The 21,532-nt window shown below is 36.4% G+C and overlaps 1 protein-coding gene across 1 annotated transcript in view; it reads right to left on the reverse strand.

Moving 5' to 3' along the window:
- Positions 1-665: 665 nt before the first annotated feature.
- The window catches only part of ITGA1 (integrin subunit alpha 1), a 75,027-nt gene continuing 54,160 nt past the window's right edge, over positions 666-21,532 (reverse strand). Inside the window, exons 15-31 of the mRNA XM_075137547.1 lie at positions 21,284-21,414; positions 19,743-19,906; positions 19,416-19,552; positions 18,315-18,425; positions 17,668-17,753; positions 17,329-17,464; positions 16,268-16,348; positions 14,450-14,526; positions 13,663-13,752; positions 12,521-12,623; positions 11,057-11,170; positions 9,303-9,407; positions 8,055-8,159; positions 7,102-7,194; positions 5,440-5,556; positions 4,627-4,702; positions 666-974 (exon numbers count right to left, since the gene is read on the reverse strand). Coding sequence (XP_074993648.1) covers positions 4,658-4,702; positions 5,440-5,556; positions 7,102-7,194; positions 8,055-8,159; positions 9,303-9,407; positions 11,057-11,170; positions 12,521-12,623; positions 13,663-13,752; positions 14,450-14,526; positions 16,268-16,348; positions 17,329-17,464; positions 17,668-17,753; positions 18,315-18,425; positions 19,416-19,552; positions 19,743-19,906; positions 21,284-21,414 — 1,695 coding nt within the window. The 3' untranslated portion in view covers positions 666-974; positions 4,627-4,657. The remainder of the gene's footprint in view (positions 975-4,626; positions 4,703-5,439; positions 5,557-7,101; positions 7,195-8,054; positions 8,160-9,302; positions 9,408-11,056; positions 11,171-12,520; positions 12,624-13,662; positions 13,753-14,449; positions 14,527-16,267; positions 16,349-17,328; positions 17,465-17,667; positions 17,754-18,314; positions 18,426-19,415; positions 19,553-19,742; positions 19,907-21,283; positions 21,415-21,532) is intronic.

Raw genomic sequence — 21,532 nt, forward strand, 5'->3', positions numbered from 1 at the left:
TCCAGCAAACTCTAATGACCAGATATATACAGAGTAGGACATTTGGTAAGCACTGCCCTATGACTAGACAGGATGTTGCTATTAGAGAATTGTGATTCACCATCAAAGTAGTCTCTGATGAGATAACAGTTAAGTAATTACATGGTTTGTAATGTTTTCTAAAAGTTAACTGTGATATAAAAGGTGTAATCTTTGTCTTCTAGGAAGTTTTGATACAAATGTTTACTAGGCTTTAAGGAAGGTGATGTGAATCATTTACAACTATGCAAGACAACGGACTATTTGGGTCACAGGAATAAGTTGTACAGAAAAATCACTACATAGAAGGAATGGTTAGATGAATGAATGTGTCTTCAACTTTTATGTATGTAATGTCACGAAAACAGATCTGTGTCAGAAGTCGTATGGTCCTCTGAAAAGCTTTCAAATGTGGCTGTAAGTACGGTACCCATACAATTAATGGCAATGTATTTCTGACAACTTGACCACATTCAAGCTTTCCTTGATGTTATGCTGTGCTTATGCTTATTTCTACAATAGCTTTCTATTGACAGGTAGATGGATTTGTTTTTAGGTACTGAGATGCCTTTATACTATTCTTGTATCAATGAAAAGCAAACAAACTACAAAGGAGGCTTGATAGACTCTTTAATTTTTTTTTTTTTAATCAATAAAACATATGAAATAATTTTACAGGAAAAAGAAAACACTGTGTAAAATGTTGTGATTTTCTTAAAAAGAATGTATATCCCCTCTTATTCCTATTGAGTAGTATAATTAACAACAGTACATTCTGATTTTCTTGCTCTGCTTTTATTTTTGAATGGGCTCATCATCTATTCAATAGTTACTTCAAGAAATTAAAACAATTAGACTATGTGGAATTCATTAGATGAGCGCGACCCTAACTCCAGCCTCTCGGTGCCAAGTGAGATGAAAACCCTTGGTGAAGGTGGATTCCCCTGACTCAGGCTCTGCAGAAGAAGAACATCATGCTCAAAATGACTCAGCACAGGATATGTTCTAAAAGCCTCAGGTAAGGGGTCAGGATAGGTGGGTTGTGTCCTTAGCAAGGGCTCATAATACAGACCTAGAGTGACACCAGACAGGCGCAGGAACATAAGCAGCAGCCCAGGGAGATTGCTCTAATGTAGTGCTGTTTTGTAAGTCTTCCAAAATTACACATGGGATCAACAACCTCTAGAACAGTCTCAACTTGAAGCAGGAGTGATGGTTTAAAGCTCTTGCTCCTTTCCAGAGAAGTTCTATGCTATAGAAATGTAGCTTGTCCATTCCTCTAAGATTAGCTACTTCAGTGCTGAAGTTAGGAACTGAGCTGGGCCAGACTCCCTCCGCTGCTTAAACTCTGGTTATACACCCAGTTTATTATTATCATTTTTTTTTACAGGCTTTTATTTGAATGAAAAAATGTTTAGCTTGTTAGTTATTAGAATCGTATGACAACCCTAGTGTGTCTTTTTACAGGAACAAAACAGATCACATGCTGTTCTGATATTTTTTGTGCCTGCCAAATTTCAGTGAGGTGTTCCTGATATTTGTAATATTGCTTTCAGTAGGCTTTTCTGTTGTATATAGTGAAAAGCAGTAAAATACTGCTCTGGTAGTGCTGTGTGGAAAGGCTTTTATGGATAAAAATAATGATTTTACTAATTTAGCCTGTGTAAGAATAATGTGCTATAGTGGTATCCCCTTTACATACTTATAGTTTAAATAGACATAATAATTGAAAATCTGATAATAGGACAAAGGTGAAAAGGGAGAAAGCATCATGACAAAGAGGAAAGCAGTGTGGTTATATGAAGCTTATTACTGTTTTCAAGTACAAAACAGCTCTAAAAAGAATGGAACACTGATCTCAAACATACTTTGCATTGATAAAATACTTGGTTTTTGCATAGTCTTTATCTAGGGAAATAGACTGTTCTATTGACTTACATTTTTTCAGTTAGGCTGATGCTTTAAAATAAGACATGAAATGTCATCAGAAAACTAAGAAGCTCTGGTTAACAGCTTATCATAACTAAAAAGTGAACCACTTAAACAAAATAAAAGTATGCTGCATAAAAATGATGTATGGCTTGCACAACTTGTGAGTAATTTTATGAAGCCAGGAAAAATGACCTCATGGTTAACAAACTGGCTGAATAATAATAAATATAACTATTTCCTCTGCTACCACAGACTTTCTATGTGTGCATAGGTGAGTCACAATTCCTTCATAATTCTGTTCCTTTACAAAACCATAATAGGATAACAGCACTGCTATGCCTTTACAGAGCTACTATGAGGAAAAAACATTTACAATTCTGAGGCATTCAGATGCTATGGTGACAAGTGCCATTCAAATCTTTCAAACAAATTGGCAAAATCATACGTTTTCTAAAAGTAAAACCTGCATCTCACACGGGACTGAAAACACCTCTGCAAATATTAATTTATCCTCACTGTTCAACAAATGGATTTTTGCCTTCCTTTGAGGACTATTTAACTCGCACAATGAATGAAGCAGGGATCCTACCCACAACTCCTCTACGTCATTTTTCTGCTTCCATTCAAGTCTTCCTTCTGTGCTCACAACCAGGGCAATTCACCTCCTACCCCTTCAGGTAGGGTGCACTTTCAGGCGTGCAGACGAGCACAGCAAGCACGTCCGCCGACTCGGTGGCTCTCCCAGGCGCCGCAAAGCACAGCCACCCACAGCGTTCCCACGGAGGGCTTTGCCCTCTCCTCTGAGTCACGCTGCTACCTTCAGCAGACTGTTGCTATGAAATAACCACCCTTCCCACAGACACATGGAGAAATTGCAAACACTTTCGAACTTCATTCTACTGGCTGCATTCACATAAGTCTCAGCCTTTCCCAACAACGACTCTCTCTAATTTAGGAATTAAATAAAAGAGACTTAAGAGTGACAGCATCTTTCAAACAATAAAGCCCCTTCTGACACACTTCCAGAGTTGTACTTGCCAGCATGTTCAACCCAACCTATGGTCTCTCCTTAAAGAAAAAAAAGTCTTTATAAAATATATTACTGCTTTTTAAGCTATTACTATGAAGTCAGTGCTAAGTTAAAACTTTTTGGAAAACTGCAAAGATTTTTTTTTCATTTCAGTGACATTTGTACCAAAAGGAGGAACAAATTTTCCTGGCTTCCTTGGCAAGGCAAGGCTTTTCTGCAAACAAGTACGTCTTACAGTACTTAGTACATCTCCTCAATGTTTTCTGATCTATTGGCAATCAATACCAACTCGTCTCATGCTGAGGCAACATCACGCTTTGCCAGCACGCCTCCATTTTCTTCTGTTAATTTTGTGTGGCTGCAAGTAATACAGGAAGGTCTCAAGGACAAGGCATAGCCCAAGAGCCCCAGGGAGAGATCCTCGTGGAAGGAAGACAAGTGCGTGAAAGAAAGGAGGAAACTGAATAGTCTAAATTGGAAAAAAAAATTTCATAAAGAAATCTTTTGCTATCTACATTTCAGTGTATTGTCATATAAACTTTTAATCTTTGACACAAAATAAACATCATTTGTTAAGTGCTTATTTAGTATGCAAATTCTTCATCTCTTTTTAAACTCAGAAGTAACAAAGATGAGGTGTGACTTATAATACTAGAAGAAGCTTGCCAGTGCTGAATTTCCTATCTGTGCTCTTTTGTTAATTATCATTTTGTACACTTTAAACTTACTGGATTAAATAGCTACACAATAAATTTACAGTGACAGTTTATGAAGTACCCTCCTGGCTACTCCAAGATATACAGCAAGAGTCAAACTTTCAGGGTACCTCTAAACATTTTCTGCATAAATATGGACATTTTAGCTTGCAGATACAATTTTGCCCCTGCTTGTTTGAGTACAGTGTGCAATCAGCTGGGCTTGGATGTTTTGTGCATTCATTTTTAGGCCTGCCAAAAATCTGTTTCAAGTTCAAACAGTTATGTAATTTAATGGATTAATCCTTTACGGTCTGCTTGACCATAAAAATCTCTTTCTTGGAGAATCCTGGGTTCAGCTGGACATGCTAAAATGAGCAGAAAAAGAAGACCAAAGTATTTAAGTAATTTTCACCCAAAATTCTGCAGGTGCTTCTATCTTCTGAATTATCATTACATCAGTTACCATACAGTATTTGGTGCATTCTCAAAGTTTGCATGTTCTGATTCATGAACTTACAGTCCGCTTTCACAGAACTGACATACAGAGGAAATTTTGAAAATGATGCTTTTTCCTTTTGAAAGTTGTAAGGTGATAAAAAAGACTGGGACTCCTACAGACAAGCTGACTTGTTGCATAATTTGGAATGAAAAATGATTCCCCATAGATAGGTATATAAAAATATGATTACACATTTTCCGTATTTAAAAAACATTAGAATCTTTGAACTTAGTTACTCTCCAAAAATGAGTAACACTTGAAAGTGTGTCCTTGAGTATCACAAAATGCCATAAGGCTGTTTATTCTTCCTTTGCATTATTCCTTTGCATGTGTGCTTGATTTGCTTCTTGTGGTTCTGCTTCTTGTTTTTTTAACACACCGGAGTTTAGAAAACATTGTGACCACTGCATCTAAGTTTATAATTTTACAGTAATATTTTTGAGGCAGACCTGAGCAAAAATTTCTGCATTTTTTTTTTCTTCATTTCTCCATTTTCTTCTTTAGTGGTCTCTTGAAAAATCCGGCCTGCAGAAAAGAAAAAAGTGACTAAGAACTGCTCAAAGCATACAACCAGCATACATGTGCTGGTTCTTACTACTATTTTGATACTTTCAGTACAGTAAAAAGTCATTTAATAGTTTATCACTGAAGTACAACATTGTTTTTCCTGGAATGGAAAAACTAAAGAGACATGTCATGAAAGCAGACAAAAGGAGAACAGATAGTGAATGATTGCTGAATCATTGTTATGCTTACATAATGTTGAAGGCTAAAACACTTAATAATATTTGGTACTCAATTAAAGAAATAATACTTTATTTTATACCTATCAAATTTTTCAAGAGATTATGCATGTTGAAATTTATAAACTGTAACCTTCTAACACAAGGACGCACTAAATATTTAGCTTGGAGTAGAGTGCCCACTTGTGGCAATACTTACACCACAAAGAGAAAACCTGGTTATCAAAGGCCACACCCAGAACTAGTTTAAAAACCCTCTAATAAATGCTTAATCGTACTAAAATCTCTTTTTATTTTTCTTTTCATAACTTACTGGCAATACAGGTTTCAATTGGTTAGCATTGCATGTTACATATCAGAAAAATGTAGTGCTATTAGTTATTTTGTCATTTCCACAAGATTTCACTCTACTTACTAGATAATATTAGTATCTGTGAGGTTCTAGTTAGGAGAAGGACACGGCAGAGCATTTAAGCATATTTTTGTTTATTTTCATGAAGACAAGAACATGCAGCTTACCTTCCACAAAGCAAAGATAAGCAGTGCAAGAATCAAGAGTCCAGCGAAGATACTCAGGAGGATAACCCATAAGGGGACTGTACCTGGTGGGAGTTCTTTGGAAATCTTAATCATGGTCTGCAAAGTGTTCAGAATGTAACCAATAAATAACTTGTCCTTCTAAAATATCAACAGAGCGCATGATTTTTATCAGTATGCAGTGATTTTCCAGGGTACCACTTCATTCTAAGTACAGGAATTTGTAGGAGGGAATTGAGAAAATAATCTCCAACATGAAACCCTATATTTACATAGTACCACATACTTTGTATGTGCATTAATTTCATAAAGGTCAGCCCTGCTATAAGTCAGTAGTCATTGTTATAAAGGATGCAGGACCAAAACCGTGAGTAGTTGAAGTGTATGTTAGGGAGTTTCTTTAGTATATTCTTCATCACTCAATGCCTGCCTCCCTGAAAGGTGTCAGTGATTAACAAGCTTCTAAACCAATTAAATGAAATAAGTGTAAAAGGCTGTGTAGATACTAGTTTGATTTTAAACCAGGCATATCTGGTGTAAACTAAATCGAAATAAGGAATATTCACATTTAAATAAACATGACCATATAGGAGTTTGAATGATTTAATCTTAAAAATTTATTAGAGACACAACTTTATAACTCAAAAAAGCCAATGCTGAAGTTGCTCAAATGCTCAAAACAGCCAATGCTGTTCAGCCAAGAGCTGAACACTAAACATTCAACTTGAAATTTTGTCTTAAAAAAATTAATTCTGAAATTCCTTGGTTTGTAAAGACAGGTCTCATTATCTGCAAGCCCCTTAGCTGTGTTTTCACTGTGTTTTTTCAATCTATCACTTAAAAGAAATGCCTGAATACAATACTAGCTAATAGTTGACCTGTGATGTTTGTATTTCCAAAAATATTTTGCACAAGATGTAATTCACACTGAATATTACTTTGCTCTAAATTCGGGGGGTATTAACAATAATAACACATAATAAGACTTTTGCTTAAAAATGTGCATTGTAGTAAATAAGTCCCTGCATGTACAAGTTATCACAGAAAAGCAATGCATTAACCACTATAAATGTCTTAGAATAAAGAATATTAAAGGATAAATAACAACTCTAACAAAATCAGACATTTCTCTTTATACCTGACACCACTACTATAATGTTATATACTTTCTTATCCAAGAAAATGACAGGGAACTTCTGAAAAATTAAAGATTCTGTTTCAAATATATATCCTGGGTAATGACGTGGAAAGAAATAATAAATAAATAATAAAGAAAATACAATATACAAAGTAAGATCACTTCTAAATGACCCAGGACAATTATTAAAATATTATTGATTCCTTAAAAGAATTTTAATTATGCTTTTAATTTACATAGATGCAAGAAGCATTTATATTGCAGCAGGCAGAAATACTTCAGACAGTACTTCTCACCCAGGTATGTTGGTGGGTAATGGGATTTTGGTATCATCATCTGACTAATTACATTTCTACTGTAATATGAAATATCACTTACTTTTATTTGGAGTAGGATAATACATTACAACAGGTAACAATCAGTTCACTAGTAATGAATGAAAATGAATGATTCAGTAGCACAATAAATCCTATGAAGAGTAAATCCATGAATTATTATGTTCTTACCTCCAGTTTTTGATGGTCATTTCTCAAAATCAGTGATGAGTTCTCACTCCTAAGTAATGCTTTCACAACAAGGGTTAAGCTGTGAATACTTGCCTGGAAGAAGAGAGAAATGGCTACAGTTTATAATTAGGTATTTTGAAGTAGAAAGCTTTGTAGAAATGAGAAGGGTGAAAGCAAAACTTAATGCTAAAATTTTGGGAGATGCTGAAAAATGTGAAAGTCAGTGAAGCTGCTCATGTCTGTCACCTTCAGCACGCACATAACTGTTTATAAGACAGCAATACAGCTTTGAAAGAGTAGAGGGCAGGGATTTCAAAGAAAGACTAGTTCATCCTGGAATACTAATTTGGCCACAGGGACAGACTCAGGCTTTCTAAAATTCTGCTGTATCTCCCCTCCTGTCCTGTTATTTTCCAGAGAAAAACAAAGACACAAAACAGGAATTCAGTATCAGAAATTTATCAACTGAGCAAAACAGACCACAGCCTGGTCATTGTTGTAACTATCAGACAATACTGAGGTGTGCTCTAAGGTGGACTCTCTCTCCTCTGCTCTTTTTGATCAAAAAATCCTTTCTAGACTTGAGAAATCTTTCCAGATTAAAACTTATTTAAAAATTATAGGCTTCTATGTACCCCTCATTATATCTGCTGAATTAGAATTTGTGGACGCATGAGTAGTTATTAAACAAAAAGACCACCAATAAAGAATAAGTAAGGGGTGTCTTCTTACCATGTTTTGAAATTCCTGCTAAGTTCTAAGTACTTGCTTTAAGGAGAATAAAATGCATGTAACTTAGTTTGAGGAAATTTTAAAATAGAGAAACGATTTCAAATACTATGGGACTGTGGAGACTTCAGAAAATGAAAGGTATAATTTTAATAGACATCAGAAACATCGGCTTAAGTTTCTCAAACCCAGGAGTATCCTGAATACAAATGGGATTTACTTACTTTTATCATGGTAGGTTTCCATACTCTTAATGAAACATTCACTTGGTATATGTCAGATGGGACCAGGGCACAATTAATAGATGCACAGCTGTATGTATCACAGTCCTGTTTAAAAGGCACCAGCATGATTTAATAGGAAGAGACTTTTCACATTACTAAAATAAAAACTTGTAAACTACTATAAATACAGATTATAGATTTGCTATGACACCACTACTAAACTGATATTTATTACTGGAGCTTTTTCTGTAAAAATGACACTGCAGTATAAAAAGAGTTGAGATATTCATGCTATGGTAGAACAGACTCAGGTTTTGCAGGCTCGCTTAGCCTTGAGGAAGCTCTGTTACTCTAGGTACGCAAAAAAAGGCATCAGCAGAGCTCCTAGAAGCGGCACAGCCTGTAACAGCAAGTGTTTTTCTGCCAACACAGCTATGGCTTCTCTGCAGTGTTTCTTGATCCTTTCAAATCGTGGAACACCTGAATCTTTCAAGCAGGGCAGGATGTATGTGTGAAAATTTAAGTATCTTTACTTCCCAGTATCACTTGCTAGCTAGAAGGGCAGCAGAATACTGTGTTCAACACTTTGGAAACATTTGCTTAACCTAGACCTTTATCACCTGTGAAGGACTATGATAAGCATGGCAAAACACCCTTCTCATGGCATGGTTTCATTTGCACGAGAAACTCAACTTGTACCTTTATACTGAGGAGGTAGTACAACGGTTTTCCCCCTGAGACGCCAACATAACTACAGCAGCAAAATTACTTTGCAACTCTTCCATCTAAATGTGAGAGGCTAATCCTTTCCAAATGGGATCATCAATTACATTTCTACCAGTTGCATGGAAAATCTGTCAGATCAGAGTGCTAGCATTTGAAAGTATTTTCAGCTGGATGTCTAAAAAAGTTGCAAGGGAGATGAGAAGCTTTTAAAATACTGCTATTTATTAATTACAATGGAATATAGAAGGTGAAGATTTACTCAGCTGTCAAATGTGCCACTGTTATTTATACAGTTGCTAAATTTAAAAAAAACCACCCCAAATTCAGTTCCACGTACAGTTTTGTAGCCAAATAAAAACTATAGCTAGTCTACATAAAGACGGCTTTTCAGGCTATTAAGCAAAAGTGAGTTTCTGTAGGATACAGTTTGAGAGAACCTTTTATATATTTATTGCAAAAGTACTCAGCTCAATGATCTGGGTTAATATCCAGGATGAATATATATACTATATGTAGGCTTACCATAATTGTATCCTTTGTAGGTTCTTTTATTTTTGGCAACACAAATGATTTCCCAGCGCTGATCTTTAGGGGATCTACAGGGTAACTAGTTTGGCAGATGGCATTCTGTTAGCAGAAATACAAATATTATTCTTCTTGTCTGAATATGCAATCTATTACAAAAAAATGCTCTGGAAACAAGCCAACATCAATAATATTTAATATTTAATAACATTAACAATATTTACTAACCACTAAATGCAATAAAACTGCATATTGCAAGAGTGCAGAATAGGAAATTCTGATGGTGTAGGTATTGAAGTATCATTATTCAAACAACAAATGAGTTTTTTATGAGATAATTTACCCTAAACTCTATCCAGCTCCTTAAACATCTGTAGAAGCAAACAAGAGCTTCCTGCAAGATGACCACTGTGTGAAGCAGCAAGAGTTGGCTATTAAAGGAGCTAAACAGCTTTTGCATGGGAATCCACAGAGGTTCTGCCTTAGCAAGCAGGCAGGCAGGTTAAGCGCAGGATTCCGTTGCAGCGCCCAGGGAGGGGGAGCGGGTGCTGGAGCACTGTTAGACCTCCATGGCTCCTTCAAAGGCAGCTGGGAAACCTCTGGTGTCTTTGGTGAGGGGGAATTTGTCTTTTCAGTCAGGTTATTCACTTTCAGATTGCTAGCATGAAGAGAATTGCAAATCCCACTTTGGCACCCTACACTAGGGTGTAGCTAGCAGTAGATGAATTATACCCACAGAAAAATCACAGATTTGTTGAGTTTATGTGCAAACTTGGGTCAAATGTGGTGATTGCCTAGGAATGAAAATAATGGGGGAAGAAATTTAAGAACAGACACAATTTCTTCGTATTCTAAACATGAAATATTTTGTGTTTTTTGAATTTTTTTGTTTTAAAGTGAACCTTGAACTTTCATTTAGACCATTTGGTTTATTTTTCAGTGGTGCAACACCTCAAAACTAAGTGAAATATTTGGAGAGAGGTGCACATGTGTGTGTTTCTCTGAGGGAAAGATTAAAAAAAAAAAAAAGAGGTTTAGGTCACCACTTAGTGATATTTGGGTTCTTCAGCCATTCGGTTATTGATATAGCTCTAGTTTTAATATCTATAGATCTGGAATCATGGGATTTGCTGGAATTGTGATCTTCTCCAGCTGCTCTGGAGAAGTGAAATGGAAAAACTCAAATGAGAGCTGCAGTGAAAAGCATTTGAAAGACATGACCTACCATCCCCTTCAAGATGTCTCAGTGCCCCAGAGAAGGAAGAAGCCAGAGGACTGCTAGTGCTGGAAAGCAGACGTGCAGGAAAGCTAATTTCAGTAACAGAAAGAAGAGGACTGAACAGGAGATTGAGCTCTAGATGTACACAGCAGGACTAGAGCATTTGTAATAAGCATTGCTGACAATAGAGATAATCTGAGGCTCAGTAGGCAAAACTAAGAAAGAAACTCCTGTCACTCATATCTTAGTCTGGACCTCTTATCACTCGGCAATATGTCAAATTAACCTTGTTATAGTCCAGTTATTGTTCAACACCATTTTAAATTTGCTTGTTTCCTTTTAAAAAAATTTATATCTCTGTCTTCTTATGCACATCTGTACATACTTTTAAAATACCAGCATCTTGTCTTTTAGATTAAAAGCAGGATCTACCTTGAAGCAAGGCATAATCCCAGATGTTTGCATTTTGCAGTTGCTTACAGCAAAAATTTCAAATTTACATTAATCATAAAAATACAAATTCCTAGCTTACTTGGGAATGTGACAATGCAGTAAGGTAGAGAAGAGTGTTCTTGGCTGCTGTTACATTGGGGAATAAGATCTGCAGTGTGAGGTTTGGCATTGGAAAGTGTTCACCTTTTTCAATCTATAAAAAAAAAGAAGAATGTTTTGATTAGTACTTTCCTTATTTTGTTGGTATTTGATTGTGAGTTTTTTCCTTTCCTGTGTTTTACTTTTCTTCTGTGTGTTTTTACATTTCCACAGTCAGTTATGCAAAAAGTGGTGTGGTGAACTCTTACTTTTTCCCTAAGAACAGCCTGTTGTGAATTAGCAGACATGTTCTTCTGTGGTCCTTGGTAATACAATGCCCTATCAAAGGAAATCAAACGAACAGGATGAAAGGGGCCATTTTGACATAAATTCCTTCTCGTTATCTTGTTTACTGCATCCTCTTATCATCTGGTCATTTCATTTTAATTTTTAATAAAGCCCCCCAAATGCTTTAATATGGGAGAGGAGCCACTGTACCAGTGGCAGCTCCTGCTGGTTCCTTCCCAGGTGTGCTTAGGCATCAGCCCTCCTGCTCACCTGCTTCTCTCACCTGTTTTCCCTCAGAAGATCACAGGACATGTCTATAAGCTGCTGCTCCTTCTGAACATGCCTGCTTGGCTGAGGATGGAGAAAATGCCTAGGTGGAATTGCTGGCAGGGGAATTGGTGATCCTGTCTCTGAAGTGGACAAGCTTAATAAATACTCAAGAACCTGTTTAACTTTTTTCTTCTAACTACTCATTTGGGATAAGCTGCTTGCAGGGATGAGTTGTGCTTACGAGATCATAAATGGTACTCTCTGCAGCCCACCAGCTTTTATATTCAGAAAGCAAAGATTTTGAAATGAGATTAACAGCGTCTTAAACATGCACAAAAACCTTCGAGATTATTGGATTTGAACGTTTAGGCTAAAAAACAGTAACTGTGTAAAACACTGTAGGTGGGCTAAAAAATATAAAAAACCATTTGCTGTTCCTATTTAGTGAGAGCGAGAACTTCCCCATGGCCCATTTTTTACAGAGAGAAAGTTGATTCAGAGACTTTTATCCTTTGTATATCATATCCATTAGGAAGATAATATTCTTGGACATGGCATTTGCCTTTTCCAAAGCTGACGGGATTTTGGAAATAACTGTTCTAAAGTGCAATGATCGTAGGTCAAGTTCTCATTTACCAGGGCATGCTCTTTCCCCTGCTGAGGGCAGCGGCTCGAAAACCCACCTGAACTACTCCACAGGAGATCGACCACTCTCAGAACCTCTGACTCACCTTATTCCAAAGCAAGCAAGAAAAAAAGTAGCGTTAAACACAAAATACCCATGTAGAAGGTTTAACATATGGCACAGCTGCTATTTAAGTAATAAGCTATCACATATGTAGTTCAAACCAAATGAAAAAAAAGATTAAGCCAGTACCGATATCATGCAGTTTTGATTGTTTCTTACCCTATAATGAAGAGTAACTTCATCCCCAATCTGCTCTGTTGTGTTAATAGCAGTAGGAACAGTATCATTTGCTGCAATTATAACATGGTGCTCTTTGAAAACACTATGGATTAAAAAAAAACCAAAAAAACCCCCAATAAGCACAAAAACGTCATAAAAACTCTAGCAATTAATAATATAGGTCTTTTCATTATTTCATGAATCCTCCAGGACTAGTCTTCTAATTAAGAGTGCATTGCTACTTCCACTGAAGTTCAACTCATCCATTTTCTGAGTAGTGCTCAGTTTTTATTATGTACATTTTAAATGTTTTGTTCAGATAAAACTACAAAATGAGTAAATATTGTTCCCAAAAATAATATATCAGTGCCTGATTTTGCTCTTCTTATTCTGTGCAGTCCCTTATCCTGAATATTGCCATGTGAAACAGGTAGGGTCCTAAACAAGACAGAATAAAGTAAAAAAAGAACAAAACCAGCATGTTCTAAATTCAACCTTATTCCCTACGGGATAAACAAAGGCTGGATTTGAACTATGAAATGCATCTAAAATGAATTTGACTTAATTATTTAGACATGCACACCATGCAATATACTTTGCTGATAATATTTATAATGTTTTTCAGGGATGAAATTTAACTGAATTCTAGCTATTCCTGAAAATAAAGTGTACTACAAGACCTGCATTAAAGTTTATGTCTGAACTGATAAAAACAAACCTCTGAGAATCTAAAATTAAGGCTAATTTTTGAAGCTGGAAATCAAACACTACACCATGCAATATTATAGTGATACAAACTCATGGCCATCAGGAAGCTGGAAGTATTTGTTTTCTTATGTACCTTAAACGCCTTTGGATGAATAGAGCAAAGTACAAAAATCAACAAAAGCTGCTGTTGTACTTGCAAACTGCAGATCAAATTTAAATAGATACAATGGAGCTACAGCAAGATAGGGACAGTAACTGCTCCGTTATTTCACGTAACTGCTCTTTTCAGTGAAGCCTGTGCTTCCTGTTCATGAGCCTAGAAGCTGTCATTTGTAGATACTGAGCACAGCCCAACAACAAAACAATACTGCATCCTCTTTGAACATCTGCTCTTTGCTGTGCTAACAAATAGAAGTACAGAGAAGCATCAATACCTTACAAATACCAATCCTACTTCATATTTTACTGGAATTGTAACGTGTCCTCTGTTGTCACTTAAGGTCTCAGGTGGTTCTTCACTGTCACTAAAATAAAACAACATATGCCACTCAGATCAGAGTGTGATAGTCAGCTGCACACGCAACACGACTAGTAGGTGGGAAGGGATCTTAAGAAACTGAGATACCTACAGCTCTGGGTATGAAAACACACTACCCATTTCCAGTTAATTACCATCTCCTAAAAATAAATTCAAAAGACTATTTCTAGTAACTAAAAAGTTAAGTCCTGCATCAGTCCCAGCTCAGAGATGCATCTTTGTTAAAATTACAGACTGAATGAAAATGGACCAAGTAAGGGCCACTACTCTTACACCATCCCTGTATTTTGCAGGGACAGCAAACTCTGAGTGCAAGCACATTCTTTTACTTTATCACAGACAAATTCTGCAATGCTCTTGCTCTTTGAAGGCCAGACCTTTTTGTTTAGCATAAACAGCGGTTCATGCAGTAATTTTGTAAGAGAATAAACCTTTTCTGTAGGCAAAACTACTGGAAATTATGACTCATTTGTGACTCTCAGGCTCTAAAGACAAACAGCTATTTATTTAGTCCACTCAGTCCACTGCTGGACCAAGTACATCCGTAAAGCTGCCAGCTCTACAGATTGTTTAACCACTTCTGAGTTCAGAAAAGTCATCCTTGTTTTACTGTGAAACACAAAGCTGTAGAGCTTTCTAAGAAAAAAAAATCAGAAAGTAAACAAGCAATGATTGCAACTAACCTTGTTGCATATACATGAAGAGTAGCATTTTCCAGAAGACACGATGCATTGAATTGGAATGATATTTTGAAGGAAATCTGTTTGGAGAAATACATTACACATTTCAAAAGGGGAAAAAAAAAAGAAATAAAAACACACTAATAAGGTTTGATCTAATAAAAAATGAGTAAAATTTTGCTACTTTTATATGTGGAATACTATTCACATTTTAACACTTTTCTATGAACAAATCTACTTTTTTTAAATTTGTTGCAACCAAGAAGGAATAGTTATCACTTATTAAACAGAAGCCTCAGTAAAACTTATTATATAGTATATTAAAAATGCATAGCTAAGTAATTCTTAACAGAAATGAACTGGTCTTGCAAGCAATTTATTAAAACCATTTTTTTTTCTCCAGTGAGGAAGAAACAAAGCTTCAAAGTCCGGCTTCAAAGCCTGGTGATTACAGTGGACATGAGCTGCCTATAGAAGGCTGCTGGAATATAGTAAAACACTTAGAATACGGAACAGAAATGTTTACAATGTAAATAAATGACTACTAGGTCTCACTAGAATTCCCTACTCATCATAATTAGGGCAAATCTATCACAAATCTTGGCACTACACAAGATTTGGGAACACTGTCCCAAACATGTCCCTGTTCACATCCTGACACTTAAGGGCAATTTTATATGAAGCAAAAGTTTTATTATTTGTTACTGCACAGGATTTTTCAGCTCAGACTTTTATTTTTCCTTTAACATATACAAATCTTTATTACAAAGTGACCCAGAGAAAGTTGTCTTAGATATTTCTTCATATACAAAAAAAAAAAAAAAAAGCCAGGAGGAGGCTTTAAAAAGGAATGTATTAGGGATGCTTATCAGTGAATCAGAGATTAATTGATTTCTGAATGCAAAGGAGAGTATGAAATTTCTAAATTTAAGGATCTATAGCTACAGACAAACTAACAATCAAAGCATGGAAGGAAAATGTGAAAAATCCAGTAAAGCTGGGAATGGAGAATTGTGGGCACTGGCATTGCGTAGTATGCTTATTTGGCTGCAAGAAAATAACAGCTGACTTAATTCCTACAAGTCCAAGACTGGAATGTGTACATGGGAGGCAATGTCCTCCCTCTGTTACGCATCTGCAATACAGACCTGGTATGACAGAGGAACAGACAAGAAACTGCCAGGAAAGACAGTTGGTCTTATTTGAATGCAATTCGATATTCCTCAGTTCAATATCAGAACTATTTAAGTGAGGCTTAGATGCCTATTTTCAAAGGTTAAGTTTAGCTAAAGCTCCCTCTCTATTCCAGCAGGAGGTACAGACTTATCACTGGAGCTGTTCAAGCTGCAGCTTGATTTTAAGATCTGTTTTTGGCACATCCAGGTTAGCATATCCACATACCAGCTTATTCTCTTTTCAACAATCTGATTAAATTTTATATACAAAATAACTAAAGTCATAGACTCCAACCTGTGGAACGCCACAGTATCTAATGTCTTATCAGTATATCCTAACCAATATCCTATGTATCTGGAGACAGACCCTTCTGTCCAGCTGTGCCACTTGCCTTCTGACATTGTCCAAGGACGGCAATATGCACCTTTTACCTCCTTACATACCACAGCTGACTACCCAGGTACTGAGGACCTGATGTTTTCTTGTCTGGCTCAGTGCAGTTCACATCAAGGATAGCTTGGGATACGTGCATGGACAGGTTTTGGGGGGAACACAAGAGAAAAGAAATTCAGAGGTGATAGGGACTGCCCTGTCCTTAGAACAACATGGAGCAAGGAGAACTTGCATGCAGAAGGGACTTTTTACCTCTTCTGCAGGTTTTAGAAATGGATATCCCACTTTACAGGTGATGTTGTGATTAGATTCACAGCTATCTTTCTGTATATCCTAAAGGAAAAAGAAAGAGAAATCATGACCTTGTGCAAACTCGTTTTAAATTTTGACTAAGAATCAAGGGCCTGTTGAACATATATACCATTGCCGCTTTTCATCATCAAAACATCGTAAGAGTCAAAGCCTTAATTGAACTGGAACAAAAATAGGAAGCCACAACTTCTGCAAAACAATTTCCACCTATGGACATCTACATCAATTAGTAGCCATTATTCCCTTCCAGTGAAAGTGTTTGAAACATTAGCAATTATATACAAACTGGACATCATGCAAATTAGTCATAGGGTCTAGCAGATCAACATATGTATAAGTACATAGTATTTACATGTAATTTTGTAACTGTGTTCCTAACTTGGCAATAAGAGTGACATTCATACTCTAAATTATTGCCACAGAGTCAGCAACAGTGCTATGGATCCCTGACTTCTAATGTGCAACACCAGGACTGTTGATTGAAAACAAACTTCTCCTAATGTTTCCCACCTGAACTGAGGTGAATTCATAGCATATCTATGGCTGCTAAGGCAGGCAGAAAAACCTCTACTTTGGAAATGCTGTCTGAGGTAGGGATGAGGCAGGCACTGATCTATGCTGCCCTACCAAGACAGTGCTTTTTCTATACATGTGCAAAAGGAGAATCCTAGAGGCTCAGGAGCTTACTGACGAATAAAAAGGCATTTCTGGCTCTACAGATGTACATACGATTCATGGTGCTGACGTTCATCTAAGATGCACTTACTGTTTCAGTGTCATTGTGAAACTGGCGTTGTGTAGTTAACAGAAGCTAGGCAAGAGTCCACTCAGGTCAAAATAAATACACTCGAGGGACAAGCAAGGACAGCACTCCCAGGGAATCTCTTCCAATCAACTGAGATGATGCCAGAGCAGTGAAATTCAGGCTTAATAAAAACGCTTCCTCAGATCTCTCTAGCAATATAGGTTCTGATAAATGTGATAATGTGAAAAATTCCTACCTCAATGCCAGCAAAAATAATATTTGGAGAATACTGAACCAAAACTCTGGTATTATAGGCACTGTCTTTTTTGTTCTTCACAGAGAGCTGGATGGTGAACTTATCATTGCGTGACTTTACAACGAATGGAGAAGAGCTGTAAAATAAAGTAAGAATGTTGGACACTTTAATTTTTGAATCTGTTTTTAACATAAAGAGGAACTTCTTTCAGTGTACAGACTATATTGTTTCTGATTTGGAAATTATGCCACAGCATTATCTTATTAGATTACAGGATTTATAATTTGCATAGAAATTTTGTACAGATATCAAGTGATACAATAAACCCAGTGTAGTTACCTGTCTCCAGCTATGCTTGCTTTTACATTCAGAACAAGATCTGAAATGCATTTATTTTTGGCTCCACAATCTTTTGTGAAAGGAATCTGCAACAATAGTATTTTTATTCTCAATTTTATTACATTTATTATTAAAATTAAATATTTGCATTTTAATTCATTATCTAATTTTATATAAGGTCTTCTGTTTGACAACCAAAGAAATCTTCCCTAATATTAGTCAGTTAAACATGCCAATATCCTGTAAAATGCACAGGTGAAACATAACCTTTCTACTCATTCCCTTCTAAGTGATTCATCTAGATTAGAAAAAGAGGTAACAGTAGAAGTATGAAAGATGCCAAGCACCATCAAAGTATATGACTAACATTCCCCTGCTCTATCGATGTAGAAAAGGACAATAAAATTGCTTGTGCTCTCTTCTATCTTCAGTTAACTCTGGAGAGCTTTAAAAACCCTAGGCCAGTTCCCAAGCACATTGAATCAAGCTTTTCACTCCTGAAGACTCATTTAGAGGAAACATCTTCTGGACAGGCTCAATGACCCTCCTTCTTTAGCCAATTTGTGGACAATACTTTCAGGTCTTGTGTGGGCTACGAATTTTACCTCAAATACTTTGGTTATTAATACAGAATCTTGCTGACTTACATATTCAGATATTGAATTCGGCAGGTTGCTATCAAGAACAGGTCCATTCTCTGGATCAGAAAAACTGAACTCCAGCAAAACCTTTACGGAGTCCTGAAAGTCAGGCTTATCCTAGAACATAATGAAAACAAAATTGCTGTTATGGACATTCACTTAAATATCTAAGGAGGTTAAAGAAGCCCCAAACAATGCTGAGGTAAAATATTTTTCAGTCACACTGTCACGATCCTTGCTAGAGAAACATTTGAATGCTTGCAATTGATAAGGCATTTAATGTGCAAGCCAATCCTTATAAATATCTACTAATGTTTTTGTGTATCTCATCTCATCATAAAAATGTCACAGTCTGAGCATATCCAACACAGTTTCTTTCAAGAATGTCTCAGAACAGTCAACTCATAGACTTTCCTCTTTTAGTTGTGCTTAAAGGATCAGTGAGACGAACACCAGCAGTATCACCTTATGTGAAGTCAAACTGTGGCCTGCTGTTAGGACATGTATTGCATATTCAAGCGAATTCTGGGCATAATTTGTCATTAGTTTTGAATTATGATTAGTTTTGAATTACGACTGTGAAGTCACTAAACATTTTAAATGTAGCTTATAATATACACCTCCATTCACTCTGCACATTAGTTACAATCCCAGCAATTTCATACTCACAGTTGCTAATTACATTTCTGTTTTGCAGTGAATAAGTATTCTCTATCCCAAACCTAATTTGTGAGGTTTTCACTATATTTTACAGGAGGAATTGCACCAATATGCAAACTAGACTTCCAGCTCACATACTCCTGCTGAGTTTTGAATGCACCTAAACTACTAACCACGATAGCTGCTTGGTTCCACTAAGCGTGTTATGTTTTTTCTTAAGACAGACACAAACAAAGAGACAAAGGTAGACAGACTGTACATATAAGTAAATAGTTTATACCTATACACATATACAAATATATAAATTCTAAGCAGTAAACAAATTTTATGTACACTTCTTAAGATTAATTCTGGATGCAGATTTTGTTGTCCAATTTACAATTAATGGGATAGGTTTGGGTTATTATAATATCAACATGAGAAAAACACTTTAAATGATTTACTTGCCAACATGTAGAAGTTATGTTTAATACATTCCGACCCTTTGATAGTTATATTTTTTTGCATTTTCCTCTCATGGCTTTCTGTGAACAAGCTTCGAGATACTTGTCTTTGTGAGTCAAGAGTAATCCAATACTGCAGACCTGCAAAGGAAGTTGAGATCAATATTATGAACCAGTTTGCCCCTACACATTCTTTTTTCCCTCAGTATCTTAAATGCACTTGGAATAGTGACATTAGAAGAGCTGCGTTCCATTTTTGGAGAAATAAACAAATGCGAGCATAGCAGTTTTATAGTGTAAAGATTCCATAGCTTAGTGCTTATCTACTTACTGGATTCAAATGTATCTTCCTTCGACTTTAGTCTGGTCTTAAAACAAATTGTGGCATTTATACATATTGTTTTTCTTTTATTTATCTGACAATTTTGTTGTTGGATATTGATGCTTTTGGGTGTAAATTGCATGGAAACATTTACTTCAGCCACATCACGAGACCTTAACAAAAACACAAAGAAAAAAAGTGTCTTGAAAATAATAGCAGCAAGTTTTTTTAACTTAAGAATGAACTTACAAAATGTGCAACATTCAACATTAAAATACACATATGTCATGGTCTAGACACATAGTTAACTATACACGCTATACATAGTACTAGTAAACAACAAATTACAGAGAAAATGGTCACAGGGTTTCTCCCCAGTTGTTTCAGAACAGATACCAGATGAAAGGAAATATTTTCAAAACCATTTAAGCAACTCTATACAGCCAGTCCCATTTAAAAGAGGCTGGAGGCCCAGACCCTTGCTTGAGGGTATCCACAGATGAACATATTATACATGAGCTGGAGAGTAGTGTGCCATCTCCTAGGCTGTGGGTAGATAAACAGCCTGAGTTTAAATACCAATTTGCTTCACTTTAACTCCCTTTTGCCCCTGTCCCTGCAACGAATTCCTGCCTCTCCCTTTGCTCTGGTTCAGTTCCCTTCTGGCCTCGAGACAGGGTATGCCAGTGTACTAAACCAGCAGAAAAATAAGTTGGCAAAATAGCTTTCCTCAGATTTGTGATCTAAACAATGCAGTGAAGGAGCATCTCATTGTGTTCACACACGGAGCTTTTAGAAAGACAAACGACCAGATGAAGGTGAGGAAAAGCTGGCATCTTGAGGATGGTAGCAAGACCTGACAAACTTGATCACCTAGCAGGTGAGTTAGGTGGAACAGCAGGACAGGGAAAGCAAGGAGCTGGCTTAGCAATTGCCTTACCAGAGAGATGGCTTTAGTTGTGTTTTAGAAATGAGGGATTGTATGTTACCTTGTTTATTTCTCTTACTGGTATTTTTCTCTTCTCCCTTAAAAAATATATTGCTCATTATGCCATCTGAATCACGCTCTTTTGTAAAGAAAATGAATTCGCTGTTAACCTGAAAGTTTAGTTAACTTTTTCCAAGATTTTCTGTAGGGAGTCAAACTAGAGTTTTCTTACTAGGAAGTCAGATGAGTTTTCTTAGTGACCCCTTTACATTTGAACCTGTCTTTGATATTGCTAATAAGATAATATGCAATATAGTATGAAAAAGAGAACCCTTAGGGTTTTTTTTCCTGTTTTACTCAGTGCCACAAGTGGAATCAGTTTCTATTCTGAATATGCTAACAAGTTTTCTAAAACATTCCTATATGTATTACTGGTATGCATTAAGTTTTATACTCGTTCCTCCAGAGAGACATGAAAATATGAAGATTCACAGCCAGTGTCAAAGCACGAAATCAAACCAGTATCCTCACAACAGTCCAAACAGTAGTGCATGCAAGTTACATCGGTATCCCAAGACAAACGATTATTTTCTGGCCTGACAACTGCTGTGAGTATCCATACCAGAAGAGGGCAGCCCCACCAAGGCCTCCAATGGTGACATCAATCAGCCCGTCATCATTTAAATCCATTTCTCCGTGCACAGACTGGCCAAAAAATTTCACTTTTTCCCCATCTCCACCTGATGCAATACGCTGTGAAAAGCATTAAGAGGTTTATCCAGTGCATATTGAAGGATTTTATAAGAACATTCAAGACGCATTTGTTGGCAGTTAGATGGCTTCTGGTCTCCTTAAATATATTAAATTTTCA

This window comes from Calonectris borealis, chromosome Z (assembly GCF_964195595.1).
Source record: "Calonectris borealis chromosome Z, bCalBor7.hap1.2, whole genome shotgun sequence".
Lineage (NCBI taxonomy): Eukaryota > Metazoa > Chordata > Aves > Procellariiformes > Procellariidae > Calonectris > Calonectris borealis.